The 21,318-nt window shown below is 44.9% G+C and overlaps 1 protein-coding gene across 4 annotated transcripts in view; it reads right to left on the minus strand.

Moving 5' to 3' along the window:
• The window catches only part of CELSR2 (cadherin EGF LAG seven-pass G-type receptor 2), a 113,251-nt gene that overhangs the window by 75,349 nt on the left and 16,584 nt on the right, over positions 1 to 21,318 (minus strand). For all 4 annotated transcript variants that reach the window (XM_084852881.1, XM_084852880.1, XM_084852882.1 and 1 more), the window contains exon 2: positions 2,855 to 3,499. In XM_084852881.1, coding sequence (XP_084709007.1) covers positions 2,855 to 3,499 — 645 coding nt within the window. The remainder of the gene's footprint in view (positions 1 to 2,854; positions 3,500 to 21,318) is intronic.

Consider the following 21,318-nt stretch of genomic DNA (forward strand, 5'->3'; position numbering starts at 1 on the left):
ATCATAGCATTAGACCCCAAACCCCAGATAAAACTTCAAAAAAGCTAGAAACAAAAGTACCAGCAACATAAAAGCTAAGCATATTAATCTTCTTAATTAAAATCCTGGCACCAAAAGAGCATATGTCTAGCATGCAGAGATAGGGAGGGTGTTCTATAAACAGGGTGCCACCACAGAGACGGCTGGCCCCTAGTCCCCACTCACTCAATCTCGGCAGGTGGGATGGGGTGGGGTAAAATGTCCTCAACAGGTAATCTTAATAAGCAGGAAGGTTTGATACGGCCACCAATTTAAAGATTTGCTCCACTGGCTTCTATGGGCCTCAGTGGCTGGAGGCCACCCCTCAATCAATTCATCAGTGTGGTGGGGCCACTTCCAACTTAATGTTTCAGAATTTGGACTTAGAGCATTTCTACACGAGGCTAAAATCCTGCACCCTTACCAGGGCTTCTGCTTCTGGATTCTTTGCAGGATTGAGCTTGGCTCCTTTTCACATGGTTTCATCCAGGGTTTTTCTTTCTGGGCAAGTCTATATGTTTCATTATGCAGCCAACAGATGGTGCTGTGATATAGAGGGATTCCAAAAATACACCAAAAATTTATCACACTTTGAAGTCTCTCATTGCATTTCCCCCATAGAGAATTAAGCCACTATTATGGCCAGAAAGGACAGGAGGGGCCCTGGAGGTTGATGATGTCATGTAAAGGACCCACAAAAAAAGCAAGAGTGACCAATCACGAGCACACAATAAAAGCCCCGTCTAGAAATGCTCTTAAGATCTATATTGGTAAACGTGTGTCAATGTAACTTCAGAATGGCTTGATGAGTATCTATGCATTTGGCAGAAGAGGCTCAATTTGTTTTAATTTTTTGTTTACTGGCACTCTTCTATTCCGGCATTACACTAACACACATCTACCACATACAGGTTTAAGGCCTGTTGCCAGTTAAAAGTTATGTCAGAAGGCGCCTACCCTCTTACCTACATTAGCCAATGTCATCCCTGAGCAGGGGACAGACACTCCCTGGTTCTGAGGCAGGCCACTTGTTAAATGGACTGCTTACCTGGAGATGCTGCTATACCGGTAAGGAATGGAAACCATGGGTTCTAAGAATGCCAAGAGCATGGAGCCCCAGTGAAAGAGAGGCACAGGTAGGCAGATGTACACACACCTACACAAGAATATATTGCTTTTATCTCTTAGCAATATGTCAGAGGTCAGGTCAGGAGAACAGCTTATTGTACTTACTGGGAAACCTATCAGTGAATCTGTAGTGAGCCTACCATTGTCCAGCCCTTTGTAAAGAGAAATCCTGCTGAACTGGGGCACAAACAAGGGACTATTCATATCCTGGCCACTGCATCTGTCCTATCGCAAACACAACAGAGCAACAGGAATGCAAATAGCAGCACCACCTCAGGGCCAAACCAGGTCCTGCTATGTTAAGCACGCTGGCCCCAGAGAAGAAAGGGTCTGTCCCAGCTAGCATTACAGCACCAAGGAGAGATCATCCTGTGATATAAAGCAGAGAACCACCCCAGGAAAACATGCTGCTCTCCTGCAAAATGTGTTCCTATAGCCCAGCACCAAACAACAATGATTCACATCCCACATCCTTCTGACAAGAGGAACTTAACAGCTTTCTCTCTCCCCCCCACCACCCTGCCAGAAAAGCACAACTGCTCTTCTGGGAACCACAGCAAGGCAGGTGACTCCACCAGTCTTAGTCACCAGAAACACAGGCACCTAACAAGGCAAGAGAGGGAAAGAGAGAAAGGCAAAGAGAAAGCTCTGTGTATTCTACGATTCCACATAAGCACAGAATTTGATATTATTCAGTGCAGAATTCAGCATCTCAGCTTTTGTGTTACAGATGTGAAGATTTATTGATTTATTTATTACATTTATATCCTGCCATTTTTCCTCCTTAAGGAACCCAAGGCGGTGTACATAGTCCTCCTCCTCCATTTTATCCTCACAACAACAACCCTGTGAGGTGGGTTGGGCTGAGAGTCTGTGACGGGCCCAAAGCCACCCAGTGAGCTTCCATGGCCGAGTGGAGACTAGAACCCAGATCTCCCAATGCCCAGTCCAACACTCTAGCCACGACACCACACTGGCTTGAAAGCATGTGGCCAATACCTGGTGAAATCTCAGAATCTGGAAAGGGTAAGAAGGGGAAGGGGGAGCTGAGCAGCTTTCCCAGTGGCCAGTGAATGAAGTTTTAGTGGCCTGCACAACTCCTTATCCCCACCCAGTGCTTAGGAGAAACAAAATAAGTCACAACGCCCTGCTAAAGAGATGCTGCTTTGCCTAATTTGCTTAACTTACATCATTTGCAAATTCCAGGTTTTCTTGGAGAAGAATTTAGGTTATTTTGGTATGTCTGTCTATCTGTCTCATTGAAAACACAGTACCCTGGACAAAGATGATGAAAAGTAAAACAGACAACTGAGGAGGGAAAAAACAGAAGCTAGGGGGTGCAGACAGCAGTGAACAGTGTAGCACAAAAGGTAGACTGTTAGTGCTATGTGAGGAAACCCAGGTTCAACCCCCACCCCTCAACTCAGCCATGAAGCCCGCCAGGTGGTCTTGGACAAATCCCCATCCTTCAGCCTATCCCATCTTACTGTCTTCAGCATAAATGAGCTAAGAACTGTAAAATGCACCTTGTACGCTAAAAAGCACTGCAGCGATAATAATGACAATGAAGCCAAGCAGAATGTCCATACTAGTCCAGACCAAAGAATCAGATAAAGGAGGTAATGATTTCAGATGGCTAGAGAAGCATAAATGGAACCCACTTGATATTTCCTTCTTCTAATGGCTCCTTCCCCTAACCACCACTCACCAGTGTAGCCTTCTAGGCACTCGCAGGTATATCCTCCTTCACGGCTTCGGCAGTGCCCGTGATTGCCACAGGGGTTAGAATAGCAGAGGTCGATCTCAGTCTCACAATAGTCCCCGGTGAAGCCAAGTGGGCAGCGGCAGCGCAGACCATTGACAGGGTGGATGGGACGGAAAAGAATGGTATTGGAAGCAATGAAGGGCGCTGAGCTGTCGAACTTCAGCACCGAGACACAGCGCATGTAATTCTCACAGGGCTCCCGTAGACAGATATTGTCGTCGAAGGGCAGAACCCGCTGCTCTGAAATGGCAGCCAGGAGCGTGCGATTGAGGTAAAGCTGCTCCTGTAGATCCTCTGAAGGAATATAGCGGCCCCCATGGGCCCCATCTGGCAGCAAGACAGACAGGCTGACATTAAGGATCTGGGCAGCCTGCACATCAGTGTCGTTCTGGATGTTGAAAAGAACAACATGGTCGCGGGAAGCAGACAGCACAGTTGCCACACCTTCAAGGAAGAGGGCCAGCAGCGGCGAAAGGAAACGTTCCTGGGACATATTCTCCAGCCTCAGCGTGATACTGTTGGTCAGCATCTCATCCGTGATGATGGTCACCTGGAGTGTGCACTGGGCAGCCACGCTGTGGATCCCATCTGTACACAGGAAGGAGAGAAAGAGTTAACACGGTTTTTATAGCACAACGCACACTGTAGAACACGGGTGTAGAACCTCTTTCAACCCGAGGGCAAACTCCATTTTGGAGACGCTCTCTGGGGCTGCATTCCAATGGTGTGTGGGGCTGAAGGCAAAAGGGGTGGGGCCAGAAATTCCAGCATATTTTAGCCTAAAGTTCTTATTGTTAGGAACAAAGCCTTAGGAGAGGCAACCTTTCAGAATGGGGAAAAACTGCAGAAAAGCTAGCATACTGCACAAAAGCTAGAAAACCATCAGCAACTGGGGGTTGGGAGGAAAGGGATGGGGCCAGTGGAAGGGGGTATGGCCTTCTGGGCACCCCCAGAGGGCCAGATTTGGCCCCGGGCCTGAGGTTCTGCACCTCTAGACTGTAGAGGCTACCCTGAAGACTTCAAGTACTTCTAAAGGGAAACAACCTTCAGCTTCATATGATAGGAGTAAAGGTGAATTGATCAGGTATCTACTGCAGCTAAAACAAAGCAAGATGTGTAACAGACTGACTACTCTGCTCCTTCTGTATAGCATAGTAAAGTACAGTAAAGTATAGACCTCAACCTGGCAACTCTTAGTCCATCAAGGAATTTCCCCTACCCTCATCAACATGGAAGAAGCAGAGACTAATGTCTAAATGGCCACAGGGACCCAAATACCTCACAAACCCAGAAGAACCTTTCTCCTCCCAAATGGTAGGGAATGAATCCTTGACTCCTAGAATTCCCAGTCTATATCTAGGAGTATGACACCTTTACCCCTTCCCACACATGCATCCTGACACTGTCCCATTCTTAGTTTCTCACATCCCATCTGATGTTATGGGCTAACCGTAGTTGTCCAGCCTGCCAGTTGCATCCCATCCTGGCCAAAGCAGATCGGGCCACTGCCACGCATTTTTAGTCACATCCAGGTTGGATTTTTGTAACTCACTCTCTGAGGGGCTGCCTCTAAAAAGCATTCAGAAACTTCAGCTGGTACAAAATGCAGTGGCCACACTGATTTCTGGAGCGCGCTTTGCTGATCATAGAATCATAGAATAGTAGGGTTGGAAGGGGCCTACAAGGCCATCGAGTCCAACCCCCTGTTCAATGCAGGAATCCAAGTCAGAGCATCCAATTTTGAATGATGCTCCAATTTTGTTTCATCTGCACTGGTTTCCAGTTCATTCATTTCCAAGCACAATTTGAAGTGTTTGTTCTTACCTATACAGCCCTAAGTGGTATGGGGCCAGCATATTTGAAAGATTGCCTCCTCCCATACAATCCTGCCTGCCCATGGTGTTCAACATCAGAGGCCTTGGTCTGTGTCCCACTTCCTTGGATGGTGCAGCTAGTAGGGACGCAAGACAGGGCCTTTCCTGTTGCAGCACCCAGGTGGAATTCCCTCCCTAGAGAAGCTCATTTGGCAAAATTTTCAGTGCTCTGTTAAGTCATTTTTTCCTTGGAAAACAGGCTTGGTGCCCTCAGTAGTGGCCTTCTCTAGCCTGTCCTCCTGTCTTAGTTCAGGGCTGAATTTGTTCATAACTCTGTCTCTCCAACAGCATAACAAAAGGATTCAAATTCCTTTGATGTATAACAAAATGCATCAAATTCCCCAGACAGTGCTTCCAGATAACACAGTCAACTTTTACTGCTTGCAACCATGATGTGGCATCTAAAAAGCTTTGCCACTATTTCATTTACCACTTTACACCACAATCAGTGGTGCCTGTCAGCAGATGTCCCACACTCCTCCTTCCCCTTTTGCGTTCCATCTCTTTAAAGACCCTACTCCCGTTCTCCAACTGCCACCTCGTTAATGAGGCTCCTCCTGCTAGAGAACCCTATTCTCTGCAAGAGGTCAAAATCATTAATAGAGCATTGAGGTAGGGAGCATAGAAGCTGTTTGCCTGGAGTTCTTCTGTGGTAGAGCAAGAAACAGAATCCAGGTATAATTTCCCCCATTCACAGCCAAAACCTGTCCTGAGAAATCCTGTCCCAGACCTTTCTTGCTGTCTAGTTTCAGAGCCAGTTATGGGTCAGAAACTATGTTAGCCAATCCACTGCACAACCTTCACTGTGGGATAGACAAAGGAAGTGTGACTGACCCTGTTGGTTTCTCCTGAGCCTCTTGTTATTATTACATTTATATCCCACCATTTTTCCTCTTGTAAGGAACCCAAGGTGGCTTACATGGTCCTCTTCCTCTCCATTTTATCCTTACAACAACCCCGTGAGGTAGTTAGGCTGAGAGTCAGTGACTGGCCCAAAGTTACCCAGTGAGCTTCATGGGAACCTGGATGTCCTGACTCCCAGCCCAAGAATCTAGCCACACCACCACAGTGGCTCATGGTATCCTTCTGAGACACTTGCCAGTGTTGGATAATGGTGGCACTGCTTGGCAGCAGTTTCAGTCCTGCCTGGTGGACAGGCGGCAAAATATGGTGCTGGGGGTTTATTGACACATGCCATGGGAGTTGTTTCTGGGATGCCACAGGGTTCCATCTTATCCCCCAGGTTTTTCAGTTACATTCACTGGGAGAAATTAATTCAAAGACTGGTGTGCTGATGAGGTATGTTGATGACTTTCAACCACAGCAGCCTTCCCGAATCTGATGCCCTCCATATATTTTGGACTACAACCCCCAGAATTCCTGACCATTGGCTGTGCTGGCTGGGGCTGGTAGGAGTTGAAGTCCAAAACATCTGGAAAGCACAAGGCTGGAGGAGACTGAACTATAACTTTCTTTGTCCGTCTACCTCAGTGAGACACTAGAATCCCTGAACAGTTGCTTGGAAGCAATGATGGGCTGGATGAGGGCCACTAAAATGAAACTCACTCCAGATAAGCCAGAGCTGTAAGTGCTAGACGGTCAATTGCAGCTTGTCCTGGACAAGGTCATATCCCGCCCACCACCTCCCCCAGGATCAGGTTTGGAGTTTGGAAGTGCTACTTGATCCCTGGCTGCTGCTTGATTCTCAGTTGCAGAGAAAGTGAGGAGCGCTTTTTCCCTGCTATGCTTGGCATGCCAGCTATACCCTTCCTTGGAAAACAAGGACCTTGCCACTGCCATACATGCCACTGCATCCTCTTGTTCAGATAAATGCCATTTGCTCTATGTGGGACTGCTTGTGAATTGCATTTGCACACTCCAGTTAGTCCAGAATTCAACAGTTAGACTCCTTACAGAGGCTAGCCTTGGGAACTACATAGCACTCATCCTGAATGAGCTGCACTGGTTACCAGTTTGTTTCCAGGCTCAATTTAAAGTGCTGGTGTTGGCCTTTAAACCCTAAATGACCTAGGATCAAGGTATCTAAAGCAGCACTTCCTCCATTATAGTCCCGGTCATGCTCTAAAGATCAGCTGGGAAAGAAGCCCTGTTGCCCATTCCTCATCTTGGGATATCTGGGCACTGGAGACAAGGCCTGGGGCATTTTCAGCTGTGGCATCCAGCCTTTGAAAATCCCTTTCGTGGGAAATTCACTGGGCCAATGCTGTCCTGGCTTTCAGAAAACTTGCAAAATCCCTTCCTCTTTAGAAAGGCTTTTCTGGCACTCTATTAAAATTAATAGAGGCTATTTAATGTTTGCTTCTTGCTTATCATGTATTTACTATATAGTTTTGTTGTATAAATTTGTTGAAGCATTTAGATTTGTGACTTCTTCCTCGTTTTATACTCTAACCTGCTTTGAGAGGCCAATTAAGCAGGATATAAACAAATACATACATACATATATAGGAATGCATAAGGATCTAAACAGATGACAACCACAGGATAATCATTCCAAGCTCTGCCTTCACAGAAAAAAATGTTTCAGTAAAACCTTGCTTATCCTTTTCTGTTATGGACATAGTTATATTACCATGTGATACATCTCTACAGTGGATAACATTCATATTCCTCTAGAGTGTCTAAATAGAAGGGAATCTATTGTATTCCATTGGAAGGTGTAGGTTTATACCTGGGAACCACCATTTTGGAGTAGAGGCCTACTAAAACATCCAGAAGCTGTGGTCAACTCCAATGAAAAGAGAAGCACCCAAAAAGCTGCATTTATAAGAGTGGAACAGGTAGACCTGAGCAAACAAAGGCAGGAAGGATGGCCCTTGTTTCTGTCCAGTGCCTTGGCTCAAGCAAGGGGAAAGTGGGGCAGGGGAGGGAAAACAAGCAAGCTGCTTGGTCAGGAAACAGAGGAGGAAACTCAGGTCACAGGGCTGGAGCCACCCGGTAACTGTCAGTGGGAACTGAAGGTGCTTTGCGATACTGCACTGAACTGGCATGCTACCAAGCAACAACATTCCACACATATAGGAACAATAATACCATAAATAAACACACACGAGACACTTTGTTGAGGCAGGCACATACTTTTCTGATATCTAGGTGTGGGGTGCAATCTTTTGGATGATTTGAAACTAGAACGTAATTTCCCTTTCTGCTAACCACCCTCAACCATCCCTCCTACCACCCCACCAGTATGATCCCTACATTAGTAATTATGTATTACATTTCTATACCACCCCACAGCCGAAGCTCTCTGGGCAGTTTACAAAGGTTAAAACATTAAAAATGCAATATGCAAAATTTAAAAATATAAGGAACATATAAAGACAACATATATCTAAAAACAACTTTGAGCAATCAGCCAATCCATAAAACAAAAGATACCATGACCATACCAGGCTCCTGCTTGGGAGAATTTCCAAGCTAAAAGAGTCAAGGCAGCATTTACTCTTAAACTCAGTCTTTCTCTCTCCCCATCCCACCTCATACCGCTCCTTAAGCACCTGGGAACTTCCTTTTTGCTTATGTAATTCTGTAAAGTGCCATGTACACTGATGATGTTGAATAGAATAAAATTAATACAATATAATTCTAACAGTACTACACTACTACAAGAAACAAGTCAAAGGCCTGGCAAATATAAGATGGAATAAAGCTGTTTCTGCAGAAGCTGTGAACTGTTCACCAAATGCAATTCCAGGAGTGTTGATTTCATACTCTATTAAACAGTAATTAATATAAAGCCATTCTCTCTCCCTCTCCCCCTCCTCCCTCTCCCTCTCTCTCACACACACCCTCAACTTCAGTGCACCACTGGGGGTCTCCAATCTCTTATCTTTTCAGTCAATTTCAGCCCCCTAGTATATGGAGCCAAAAGCAGAGGGCGGTGCTAATTGAACAAGATAACAACAGCCTAGCAGAAACAAGGAGAGGAAATACTTAGGTAAACCCAGATCTATCATCCCCCCCTGCCCTGGAGCAGATTATAGAAAATACTAGCTGCCCTAGATCACCCCTCCCTGCCCTGGTAGGCTTCTCTTCCCTCCACCCCTACCCCCCACAGTTTCAGAGCAGGCTGCAGTTGGTCTGTTCAGCCATCCAGTTCAGTCAAATGCAGTCAATAATTAACTGACGTAATCTGAGAGATGGCAGGAATCCATTGGTAGAGCAGATGCCAGGAGCTGTGATTGGTAACCATCCTTGGCACCCCCACACCGAGGAATTCCCTCAGGAAAGTGTCTCACCCCTCCCCACTTCCTCCACATCAATTAGAGACATTTTGATTATAGTTCAGATTTAACTACACGTGCTGCAGAACAAAGAGCCCTCAGCAGCAGCTCTTAGAGCCTGGACAAGAGGTATAGCTGTGTTGGGACAAAAGTGCAATGCATGATGTGAAACTGGTTCCCCTGCCAAGTTGGTTCTTTATAGATAACCACTATGTGGGCTTCTAGGCCGAGGTACAAATCCTTTCCTATCCTTATTATTACTGTAGCACCCTTACAGTGCAATTCTGTACATGTCCACTCAGAAGCAAGTTTCATTAAACTCACAAAAAGCAAAGGCGGCCATGTTGGTCCATAAGAAAAATTCCAAAATCCACAGGAGGGCAATAGCTTTATTAGGGCCAACCAAAATGTCACAAAATAGTGAGCAAGCTTTCAAGTCCTCCAGAATGAAGCTGGGAGTGAAATTCATTCCGGAGAGCTCAAAAGCTTGCTCACTATGTTGTGATATTTTGGGCAGCATTTTCTTGCTCTCCACTGAGTTCAATGAGACTTACTCCCAGTTAAATGGTGGGGTAGCCATATTCCCAACTTTAAAGAGAACAGTCATCTATATGAAGGCATCCTCGGTTTGAAGGGCTGCCCACTCTAAGCCTAGTTTAAAGATAAAGAACTATAAGAAGGGAGAGCAGCAGGGCCTTTAAGCTGCCCATCAACAGTCAGCAACTGGACAGAAGACTGGGCAGACACACAGGTCCCTTGTCACAATCTTCTCTATTATGGGGAGATGTAATGTATTTCCATTTAAATTCTAGTAATTATTTCCAAGATTGCATCTACACATATAAATTCACATATGCAAATTTTATGCAAATGTCTACCCACTTTTGTCCTTTTCCTGGAGATACATTTTCTCTTTTTTGATGATGGCGAACTAGCCATCCTCATAAATGGGCACAGAATTGCAGCTTTAGCCTGGTATTAAGGGATGACCCCACAGTTTCTAGTGGCCTAAACTCCTGACCCACAGATGAGGATGATGCTCCCTTCCAGGTAGAAAATGGAGTCCAGAGGACTTGGAACTAGAATTTCTGGAAGGGCAGAGATGGCCACAGCCAAAAATCTCTGACAAGGGAAGTGAAAATTAACTAAAGGAGTCCAGCTATTCAATCCAAGAAGGGAGAGGAAAGAATCTGTCAAAACAGAAGCTTCAGAACCCTGCAGGCTGGCTCCCACCTGGCAACTGCTTAATGCCATCCATGAAATAAATTTTATGGGTCCTAACAAGGCACATTCTACTGCCATAGAAATTGAACGTGGATGAAACCTTGTCACCATTTAGCTAAATGCCAACAAAATCTGGACTTTTAGGAGATCTGGACTTGAGAATCTTTCAGCAGTTTTGGAAGACAATGAAGGATATCACATACTCTGTATGGATGGGTATCCCATAAAATATGATTACCAATACTGTCACTGCTGATGCCATCACAGGGAGAGGTAGCAGCAGTCAGGCACTGCTTCATCGTGTCTGGATACATCTTCAGCTGAGGGCCCCTTCCCTCCTGCTATCAATTCTCACTGCTGAGACTATCAGAGGGAGAGGAAGCCCTTCCACTGTGTCCATGACCTACTAAGAATCTAGTGTTGTTTTTTTCCTCCTCCCTCCCAATCCCTTTTCCTTTTGTGTCATGTTAGATTGTACGCCTGTTGTAAGGGACTGTCTTAAGAAATGTGTAATAATACATAAATAATAAAATAAAACAAAGGGTATCCCATAAAATATGATGGGGATGAAAAATATGGATCATTCATACTAAAGGGCAAATTCTGTAGCTAGACTTTCATATTACTGTTGGATGATCCCAGAAGATTTACAAGTTGGCGACACGCTAGAAATCTCAACAGCAAGGGGTGCAGACAGTTCACTGTGGCCCCGTTTGCACACCACAATAACTCAAGGTTTTAGTGCACACCGCCCGATCACTCCCACTGCGACCAGCAGCAGCTAAACAACCAAGGGACATTCCGTTGTTTGCCATGATGTGTGAACCAGTTACTCTGGCTTGTCTCTCCCCCAACAAACCAGAGTTGGAATGGAGCATCTTTGGGTTGTTTAGCCACTCCCGCTCACAACAGGAGCAATCAGGCAGTGTGCACCAGCACATTCACAACAACCCAGGTTTTAAAAACCCAGGGTATAAGCAACAAACCTAAGTTGCTGTGATGTGCGAACCGAGCCAGTGTTAGAAAGTAGGACTTTGTTCTCTCTGTAACACACATTGCTTCATTACAGCTTCTTCAATAAACTTCTCACTTCCTCACTGTAAAAGTACCTTACACTTTAAGTACAGTGTGACTTAAGGAGTGTCACTCAGGTGATCTAGTTGCGCTAAGTACTTTGTTTCCACAAAATCAATGCATCACTCCTCCTAATAGCAAATTCAGGTGGTGAGTGCCAACAGGACTGTAGCCAAAATTGGGCCACTGAGAAACAAGAAGGCAGTATCAGCATGCTTAGGAGAACCCCAAAGTTTGTAGAAGTACAAAAAACCCTTTTTAAAATGGATGGGGGGGAAAGAGCCCAATGAGGACTGAGCATGCTCAACAGTCATGGAAATTTGACTGCCAGTTGGAAAAGAAAAATGGAAAACAACAGAGGGGGAATGGAATGGCTTGTTAGAGCATGGCTGGCAGGCACTCTGAACTGGAGCTCCCCTGCTAAGAGATGAGGATACACACTGCAACAATTTTTTGTAGATCCCACTTGTTCTATTTATTTCGCATGGATCCTGAAGGTTTTGGTCCAAGACACAGATTGCATGCACTGCTTGGCTGAAGGAACTGAGGCAAGGCTGGTGCGAGCCCAGGAAAACTTCATATTGCTCAGAGAAGCACAGCATTCTGTCAGCCAGGCAAGTACAAGCAGGGATCACCTGGAACCATTCCACATAACAGAGGGGCTGCTCTGAATCCTGGGAGCTTGAGGGCCACAGCATCCCACCTTTTCCCCCAGACACCTAAACTGATTGTTTAATCAAGCAAAATGTTTGTTATTCATAACTTAAACTTAATTATTTCAGGATTCCAAAAGTAGCAGGCCTTTGGCAGATAATTGCTATAATTAATGATATGGATCACAATCAAATTTCATGTGTTTTTATGGATTTCAATTTGAGAGAGAGAGAGAGAGTGTGTGTGTATGTGTGTGTTAGATACAGATACACACACACACACACACACACACAGAATTAAGTTTCTGTAAAGACTTCTACTTAAGACCATGAAGACCTGCTGTCTGGCAGGGCAGACAGCACTGGGGTACTTTGGCATAAGATAATTCCTTAATTGTCTATAATCCAGGCAAGATCTATGTTCCTGCTTGTTGTACTATAGTGGCTGAACAGTAACTTCATGCATCTAATGGTGGACTCTAGTCCACAAAAGCTTATTCTACAATAAATCTTTTAGCTGTCAAGGTGCCACACAACTCTGCTGATTTTGCTGAGACAAACTAATATGGCTACCAACCCCTCTGGTAGTTCATATATATGCTCTTCTTATACCAATAGTACTGCTGAGTCAGGTACTGGAATGATACGAAGGGGCTTTTGATTTTTTGCCTTTTGAAAGACTATTTAACCACAAATACTGTAATGTTTATCTCTTGATTTTAGGCTTCTGGAGTTGGGAATCTCAAGACTTACTTTAAAAGAAAAAAGAAAATTTTTAATCACCGACTGCTGAGGGAGCTTCAAAATGTCAAATCCAAAAGGCAATCAATGGAAACTAAGAGTGACAGCCTTTTGGCGAAGGCATGACTTATACACACACACACACATATATTTGAAAAGACTCATGCTGTGGGTGGAGGCGTGAGTGGCCTGGATTAAGATGTGGGAATACTGAGATTGTTGGCCTCTGGGATTAAATGGCTAAAAACTGAGAGGGCCATGCGATGGAAGTCTATTCTAGATTCAGCTTTATGCTAAGACATACCTGAGCAGATGACTGGGGCATTACTCAACATGGACAGCACTCAGTAAGTCATGTGTTATAAAGAAACTCATCTGCCCCCCTCAAGTCACAGCCTGGAGCTCACCAAGATGTTCAGGGATATGGGCAAAGGCCCTCCAACAGAAAGCTACAGACTGGCAGCTGAGGAAATGGTCAGTGATGGCACCCAACAGCAAGCTATGGCAAAGTCTGTGCCAAAGAACTTGTAGATCGTGGTGTGTGGAGGAGGAAAGCAGTCAACATTTTGCCCAAGACACCTCACTGTGATCAATTTACAGGACTGGTACCCCACCCCACCCCACCCTGGTAAGAGCTGTAGTGTTCTTCCTGCCTATGGATATATCTCTCCAGTTTGATTCTGGACATATCTGGAACATGGTAAGACAAACAGAACCCATCTTAGGCAAACATTCTAAGCCAGTGCTGTGACAATGTATCGGAAGATAGTCATTTTCAGTGGCAAAGTGCCTCATCCTAGGGCATGGCTGCTCCATATGTTGGCTCCATCTGTACTGTGCCTAGAGCTTCACTCTTCCCCTGTGGAAGCAGTTTTCCACTGGAAGCATGCCAAATCCCAGCCCCTCACCTTGCAATTGTATACACATGACCAACACCCTGGTAATAAGTGGAGGCCACCAGTGGATTTTGGTTGGTGTATAAACACTTTAACAGTGTAATAACTATGCTGAGCCAAACTAGAGTTAATTATAATAATAATACCACCAATGGTAATTAAGTTGTGTTGCCCTCTGCAAACAGTCTCCCTCCATTGTTTAGTGGATGTTTCTGCTAAGCAAGGGAGGAGAAATGGAAGCTTCTTTCCCATGCAGTGCACAGCACTGCCAGGGTAGGGAAGGGAAACTCCCCTCCTGCAGTTTCCTAGCCTGCCTAAGTCATGTTGCCCTAGAAAGCCCAGTAGCATCCCTTTCTGTTGAATGTGTAAAGGTCTTAGCCACCTTGGGCATGCAAAAAGGATGTGCCTTAGATCAGCCTTCCCCAAACTGGTGTCCTCCAGATGTTTTAGACCACAAGTCCCATAATCCCCACCCATTGCTCATGATAGCTGGGGTTGATGGGTATTGTGGTCCAAGACATCTGGAGTGTGCCAGTCTGGGGAAGCCCTAGATGGTCAGGTGGCAAAATCAAGGAAGAATTAATTTTGTAGCCATCTAATGCTAACTATACACTCCTGTGAGCCTCCTGGCCTGGCGCACACCCCCTTGCATGATACTTGTCAAAGACGAAGGCTTTCCACTTGCCATAGTTTGTAGATCAGTGACAACGACTATCCAGAGATTCATTCTTGGTTCATGGGCACAACACTTCAGAGTTGTATAAGAACTAATACAACACTGTGTGCATGTCTATTTCCTCAACTGCAGGCAGACCATCCAGAGAGACAGCCTCACATTCCATTCTAAGATCTTCACCACTGCAAACACTCTTCCTAGCATGGGCCATATGACAACACCCTCCCCTCTCAAAGTATGAGGACTGCTTCTCACTCAAGATTCAAAAGTAGGCTTTCTACCTTCTTCTCCCTTGGAGTATCTGAAAACAACCGTATGGCAAATTACACTGAACCCCCATCCCCCCATAGTTGCTCCCACCCAGGGGACTAGCACTCTGCCTATGGCCTACGAGACTGGCCTCTGCTGAACTGTCTTGTAAATGGAGAACAAAGGTGAATTTGAATTCTCTCCCACAATGCTGCCTCCCCACACACACTTTTTCAGGAAAAGATGGCTGCTTCACTATAGCCTCAGCGTCTCCATGGCAACAACTACTAACAAAGCATCTAGTAAGGCTGTACTTTTTCCTGGAGACACAGAAAGCAAAAGAGGCATGGTGGCAATGCTACACTCAGCACAGCTCATGTCACTGATGAAAAGAAGGATCTCAGCTTGGAGAGGGCAGGAAAACAGCAGCTCAACTGTCATCTGACAAGATGGCTACATATGGGCCACTTCATTAAAACACACACACACAGCACCCTCAACCCACCCCTCATCAGATTAGAGGGCTATTGTAATTGATGGGATGCCCACAAAGAAACTGGGCAGGTCACATCTCCATGCCTGAGAATCACCCACTGCAAGGATAAAACAGCTTATGGCTCAAGGTCACACCTACACAGCCTGCCTCATCAAAGAAGTTGAGCTGGGATCTCAGAGAGGGATCAGTGGCACTTTGGGCCACTCAGGAGATGAGCGACTGCTCTTGGTAGGAATTAACTCAGAAGAACTCTAGAGCTGCCCCTCCAAGGCTACAGCAGATTCTTCTCAGTCTCAAGTGTCAGATCATGCCTGTACGTGTCTTTGTGCAGGCACAAGCTAGATAGTCTATGACTATGAGGAAATGGAGTCGTTACTGGTTGCTGCTGGGGAGTGCCAGTACTGTCAACATGACCAGCAGTATGAGAAGAACCTTACCTTCTTCTTTATTCAAGCTCTTATGATGTGCATTAAACTATTACATCCCTTCTTTATAAGCACTGCCTTCAGAAGCAGGTTGTTGTCCCCAAGAATAAAAGACAAAAATAAAATAGGGAAGGTGATATCTTTTATCAGATCAACGTCTGATTGTGTCAGAATATGCAACCTTATGAATCATGCAGAATAATTTTGCATCCAAGCAGAATGGATAACCTGCCATTCTGTGGCTATCTAGAGCAGGGGTTCCCAACTCAGCACCCATAGGTGCAATGGTGCCCGCGAAGGGATCCCCAACAAGGTACTTGTGCCCCCCATTAGTTATTTCCCCATTTTTGTAATACACATACATGGATCTGTATGAAATTCATACAAATTTCTAGCAATTATACATAAGCTTCAACTAAACCAGACCAAATATCCAAATAAATATCCATTTGGAGGTGCCTATATACCACCCATTCAAATACTGAAAGCACTGAGAAGTCCTCAATCCACTGCATTATAGGAGGTGAGTGTTTATCCTTCCAATGTTATAATATCAGTCTTTTAGCTGTCAAAAGGGCATAGCGAATCCATTTACATTGACCATTTGTTAATTTCCATGAAACAGGTAAATAATTTAAAACAACGTGTACATCAGTGAATATTAAAGACTGTCCCATTACAAAATTTATCTGTGTAATAACCTCCCCACAAAAAGAAGCAGTTACTGGACATTCCAAAACATATGCTTAAAAGAAGCATTAGCTGTATTGCTCTGCCAGCAATTCACTGAATTAGACAATCCCTTACTAAAGAGATATTGCAGTGTCCAATAGACATGAAGCAAACATTTTTGCTGAATAAGATGCAGACTAAGATCCAACAGGTAAATGCCAAAGCAGCTATCCCCTGATTAGGCATTTTGTGATGGTGCCCACAGTGGTTTCTCAAATTCCTAAATGTGCCCACAGGTCAAAAAAGGTAGGGGACTCCTGATCTAGTGAGTAAAATAACTTGCCCACCAAATATTTTAGTTTCTTCAAGAAGACAATGCCCTAGTCAGAAATGATTTAGCATGTCAAACCCAATGCATGGCAATATACTTCCTGATGGTACGAGCAGTTCTTCAATAGAACAGACTGCCATGGAAGGGGATGGACTCTCTCCTTCATTAAAGATTTTTAAACAGAGGCTGGACGGCCACCTATTAGGGATGCTGTAGCAGCGGATTACCTGCATCTGCAGAGTGTTGGACTAGAAGACCTTTGAGAAGCCTTCCAGCTCTGTGATTCTATGTGTCTAACAGCACATTCCTATGCATGTTTACTCATAAGTAAGCCCTATTGTGTTCAATGGGACTGACTCTCCTGTAAGTGTACAAAATACTGCAGTTTTAAGCAGTGAAAGCTCACAACTGTACTTCAACCCCATTCCTGCCACAGAAGATTCCCCAAGACTGACACTTCTCTTAATTTAATCCTTTGACTGCAAGCTGTCCCTTTATCTCTGCATCAATTCAGGCTATGGGCTCAGCCTCCCAGATAGCCAATATTGTGCTTCTTCCCTCTATGGGAATCAACAGAAAGACTTGAATATGGGTCTTTCACACTCAAATCCAACACTCTAGCCATGGCACCATTCTGAAGATTAATGAGGATTATTTGACTTGCCACTCTTAACTACTTTATCTCGAGTCACTATAACCTGCCTGTGAGTATGGAAGCTTTAGTTTATTATAAACAATAGAGACATTTCTTATTTGCTAAATGCAACGAATGTGGTTCAAAAACTTATCCAAGGGACAGGAGGATAATGGAACAAAACAAAAGAGAAGCAAAGTGGTGACAGCAAGTCAAAGGCAATTTGCCCCTCAAAACAGTGGCACAAAACAGAAAGCAGAAAGGTGTTTGCTTTAATTAGCCCATTTAGGACTTACAAGGGGCTCTTAATTCACACCACACTCTCTAGACACCAGTAAGTTTTTATTGGTATGGACATCTGAGCTCATCAAAGAAATGTGATCCATTGAAATTAGTTCCCCTATGCTAGGCCAACATAACATATACACCTGCACCCCAAAGGTAAAGAGCCTGTTGAGTGAAGATTGGAGCTTGTGTAGACAGATGTTCATCACTTCCCGAACCTCTCTGCCTCCCTACAGAAATACATCAAAGCCTTTGCTTTTGATATCAAAATATGAAACACACCTGATCCACAAGGAAACCTATTCAGAAGTATCCTGATGACTCAAAGCACCATGCATTTTGAAGTATTCAAGCTCACCTCCTAGCCCAAGAAGATGTTGCTGCTGAAGATGCTGTTCATCTTCATGCTGAAGATGAACAGCTGCTGCTGTTCTTTCAGGCAGCAGCATGCGAATAATTCTTTCCACAAAAACAGTGGTGAACTGGGCCAAAAGGCCATACCTTCCAGATTCCTGCCCAACAAGTAAGGCCACCCACCAGCCTCCACAAACCAACCAATGCAATCTAGAACATTGCTTCTGGATGGTTTGTTAACCACGTCAACAACCCATCCTTGCTGGGTTCGAATGACACAAGAACTACAAGCAGGAGTAGGATTACAGGATGGGCACCAGGCACGCACTGCAAGCCACAGCAGCTTATTTAAGCCACCATGGCTGAAAATGATCATGCAACTCTGTCTAGTACATCACACGCAAAGGCCAGGTACACTGTAGAAAAGTTGCCCGCAGAGTAAACAGCTCCTTTGTAAGCTGCTGATTCGTAATTCATGACTTTACAATACAAACGACTCCGAGACATTAAAGACTGCATTAAAGTTAAAGGGAGCTCTGCATTACAAATTCAAACACTGTGAATTAATTGCACATTAACAAATTAATGAGTTATAGATTCTTGAATTATTAACTGTAAATTATTCAAGTCACGAAAGTTGTTCACAGCAAGTCCACTTATTCACAGGAAATTGGATGTTCTTAAAAGCTCTCTTGGGTTGACTTTTTAAAAAACATTTTTTTTAATGTGGGAAATCCCAGTTTTGTTTCATGCTTGTTTATTTCAACTCTTATTACATAATCACAAATGTTACCAATATCACCATCAACACAGATCTCTCCTTAAAAAAGAATAAGAAAAGTTGAATGGAAGTAGATTATCCTGCTACAGCAAAGCTAACCTGTCCCTTCCATCACATGGCAACAGGATACAAGTGCTACTGGTACCGGGTTAGGACCTAGCTTGAGTATAATGCTAAAGGGGAAAAATAATTGTCTGAATTATCCGGAAAAGCCCATAGCATAATTGCCAACATTTTGTAGAGCAAATTGGTAAGGGGGTAAAGTAAGAGAGCAGTGGGCAGGTGGAGAGGGCAAGATTGTGAGCAGGTTTACTAGGTGGTGACACTGTAATGTGCAACTGTTGTTGGATAAGTAAGTGAGAGGATGGCTGATGGCTGCAGGAGCACCATAGATGGGGGCCCAAGTTGCACCAGACATAGACCAGGCAAGACATCAGCCCTGGTGAACCCTGCTGGGATGTGTGGACCATGGCAAATGCCCAACTAGGCCAGATGCTGATCCTGGGCAGTGAAGAATTCTCAGGCTCTGGACTGGCACCCCCCACACAAGCTGGCCATTGGGTCCACCTAGACAGGAAGGGCAAGAAACAGCTTCCTGTTTGGGCTGGGAATTTGCCTGAGCAACAAGCTCTTCCTGGCTCTGGTGTGCTCCCTCAGTTTCAAGGCTCTGGCCCAGTCACTCTTTTCCAGGCTAATCTCTGAGATCTGTCTGGTACTGCTCGGCCCGCCCTCCCTCCCTCTCCCTCACACACACTCGTCGTACACTATACCTTTAGGATCAGCATTGACAACCCCCTTCCTCCTTGCTCCCCATACTCTTGATCCTAGAAAGGGCCTTTTAAGATCAACAAACAATGGGCCCAGGAGTGCTGTTCTTGTAATAGCTAAAGGGCTCTCAAGCTGGAGAATGCATGCCTCAGATACTCCAGGCAGGAGTGGCCAATAATCTTTTTCTTTAAATGGACACTTTTTGTGCACCTTCTACTCTGGCTCATTTAACTTTTCAAGCCAGTGGAGTAAAGCAGAAAAATGGAGAATTAGAGTGGCGGGGAGGTGTGATGGAGAAGAACTTTTGAGAGGTGGGAATATGCGACCGGGAAGTCCACGGCTGAAGTGTTAATCGACTGCCATGTGGGTCTGGGTGGCATCAGCCCAGTGTTATAAAGGGACGCAACCATCTGCCTGCCTGAAGCCAAACCTCCAACCGAAGATCTACATGTGGTTTTCCAGCCGTTATTCATTGTTTGGTGAAGGGCACAGCTGCCATGGCAACGGTTGGAGCCCAGCTTCCTTGTCAGGCAATGAAGGAAATGCCATGCTCTCCTTGGCAGAGGCCCAGGCCAAAGCTTTCCTTCGGGAGAGGGAGTGCATTCCAAGCCAGAAGAAGTGGCTCTCCAGTCCTCTTTGGGTGCCTCATTTGGGTTTCCACCAGCACCTAATCTACCTTCCTAGTTCAATAGAAATGCAAGCCTGTTCCCACTGAACAGAAGCATTTCCCCCAAATGAATGGCTGAGTAAGGGTAAGAGAGATGTTGCAAGATGGGGGTGGACAGGAATCAATATCAGGCTATCTGGATACTGCAAAATTAAGGCCCCCAAAAGATGTCCTAACACACACAGGATATTCTGTCAATTACATGCTTTACATCTATTTATCACCTCTGCATAAATGTGCTCCAGACAGCATACATTGGCTCTCATCTCAGTCCTTCCATGTTCTAGCTCATGAGAACTTTGATGAACAACTCACACACCTTCCATCCCCCAGTAACCATCTGGCCCTTTGAATCCTCATCAGCTTCACTGGTAAAATGCACTATTTCTCCAAAATAATCCCCTTTTTCTCCTCCCTAAACTCTGAAGGGAGACAGAGGCCTGGGGATACCCAGAAAACATAGTTTCCATGTACAGGATCGATAACAGATTAGCCCTACAGACTTTGTGATAACTGCAATTTGGGGTGCGTCTGGAAGCCTTGGCTATTCATGTTCCACACCTTTGGTGTGCTGCGCCTCATCACTGCCATGATATTGGGAAAGCTGCATGCCACTAATGCACTGTTGATAAACCAGCATCCCTAGATGCTGCCCTATAATTGTCTGGTGAAACTGTGGGAAAACCAAGGAGATTTGCTATGAAAAATCTCAGTAGAAGAGCAAAGCATAAAATCCAGTGTATGGGGGGGGGGGGGATTTGCAGAACTTGCAAGATGTGTCCATGGCCCAGACATGGGTTAATTAGGGATTACAGCAGAAACAATTAAGATTAGTCCATGGATCTTGGGGTCTGTGCAAATAAGAATGACAACAGCATATACATGGATAGACACATCCATATGAGCTATTCTTCAGGTGCCAAAATAACAGCCATGATTCAGAGGCAGGAGGATAATTCTGTCTGCTCAGTAGGATTGGCAGAATTAATACAAGACAGGGATTCTGTGCCTCTATTTACTGCACAGGAAAGAGAACTTTGGCAGGTGCAGTTTCTCCCAGTTATCCAGTTCTATGGCAGGAAAAATGGCATCCTGCCAAAATTTCTGTTCTAAATAACTATTAATGGTATGCAGGCAGTCCATCCTGTATTGTTGGAGAATCCTACTTACATGTCAAGTCCAGCTTTTTGGCCACATGCCCACACATTTCCTACATTCAGCCAGCACAGAAGGTGAAAGCAAGTTGCCAGAATAAGAACCTGAGATTGCTGTCAGTCTTTAGTGATTTGCCAGGCATTTGTGTGTACGTAAAACTATCTCCCAGTCCCAGCCTTTAAAGGTGGGGAGGTCTGAACTTCTGAAA

The sequence above is a fragment of the Heloderma suspectum genome, chromosome 4 (assembly GCF_057233095.1).
Source record: "Heloderma suspectum isolate Gila_16-S chromosome 4, 16-S_ref, whole genome shotgun sequence".
NCBI classification, from domain to species: domain Eukaryota; kingdom Metazoa; phylum Chordata; class Lepidosauria; order Squamata; family Helodermatidae; genus Heloderma; species Heloderma suspectum.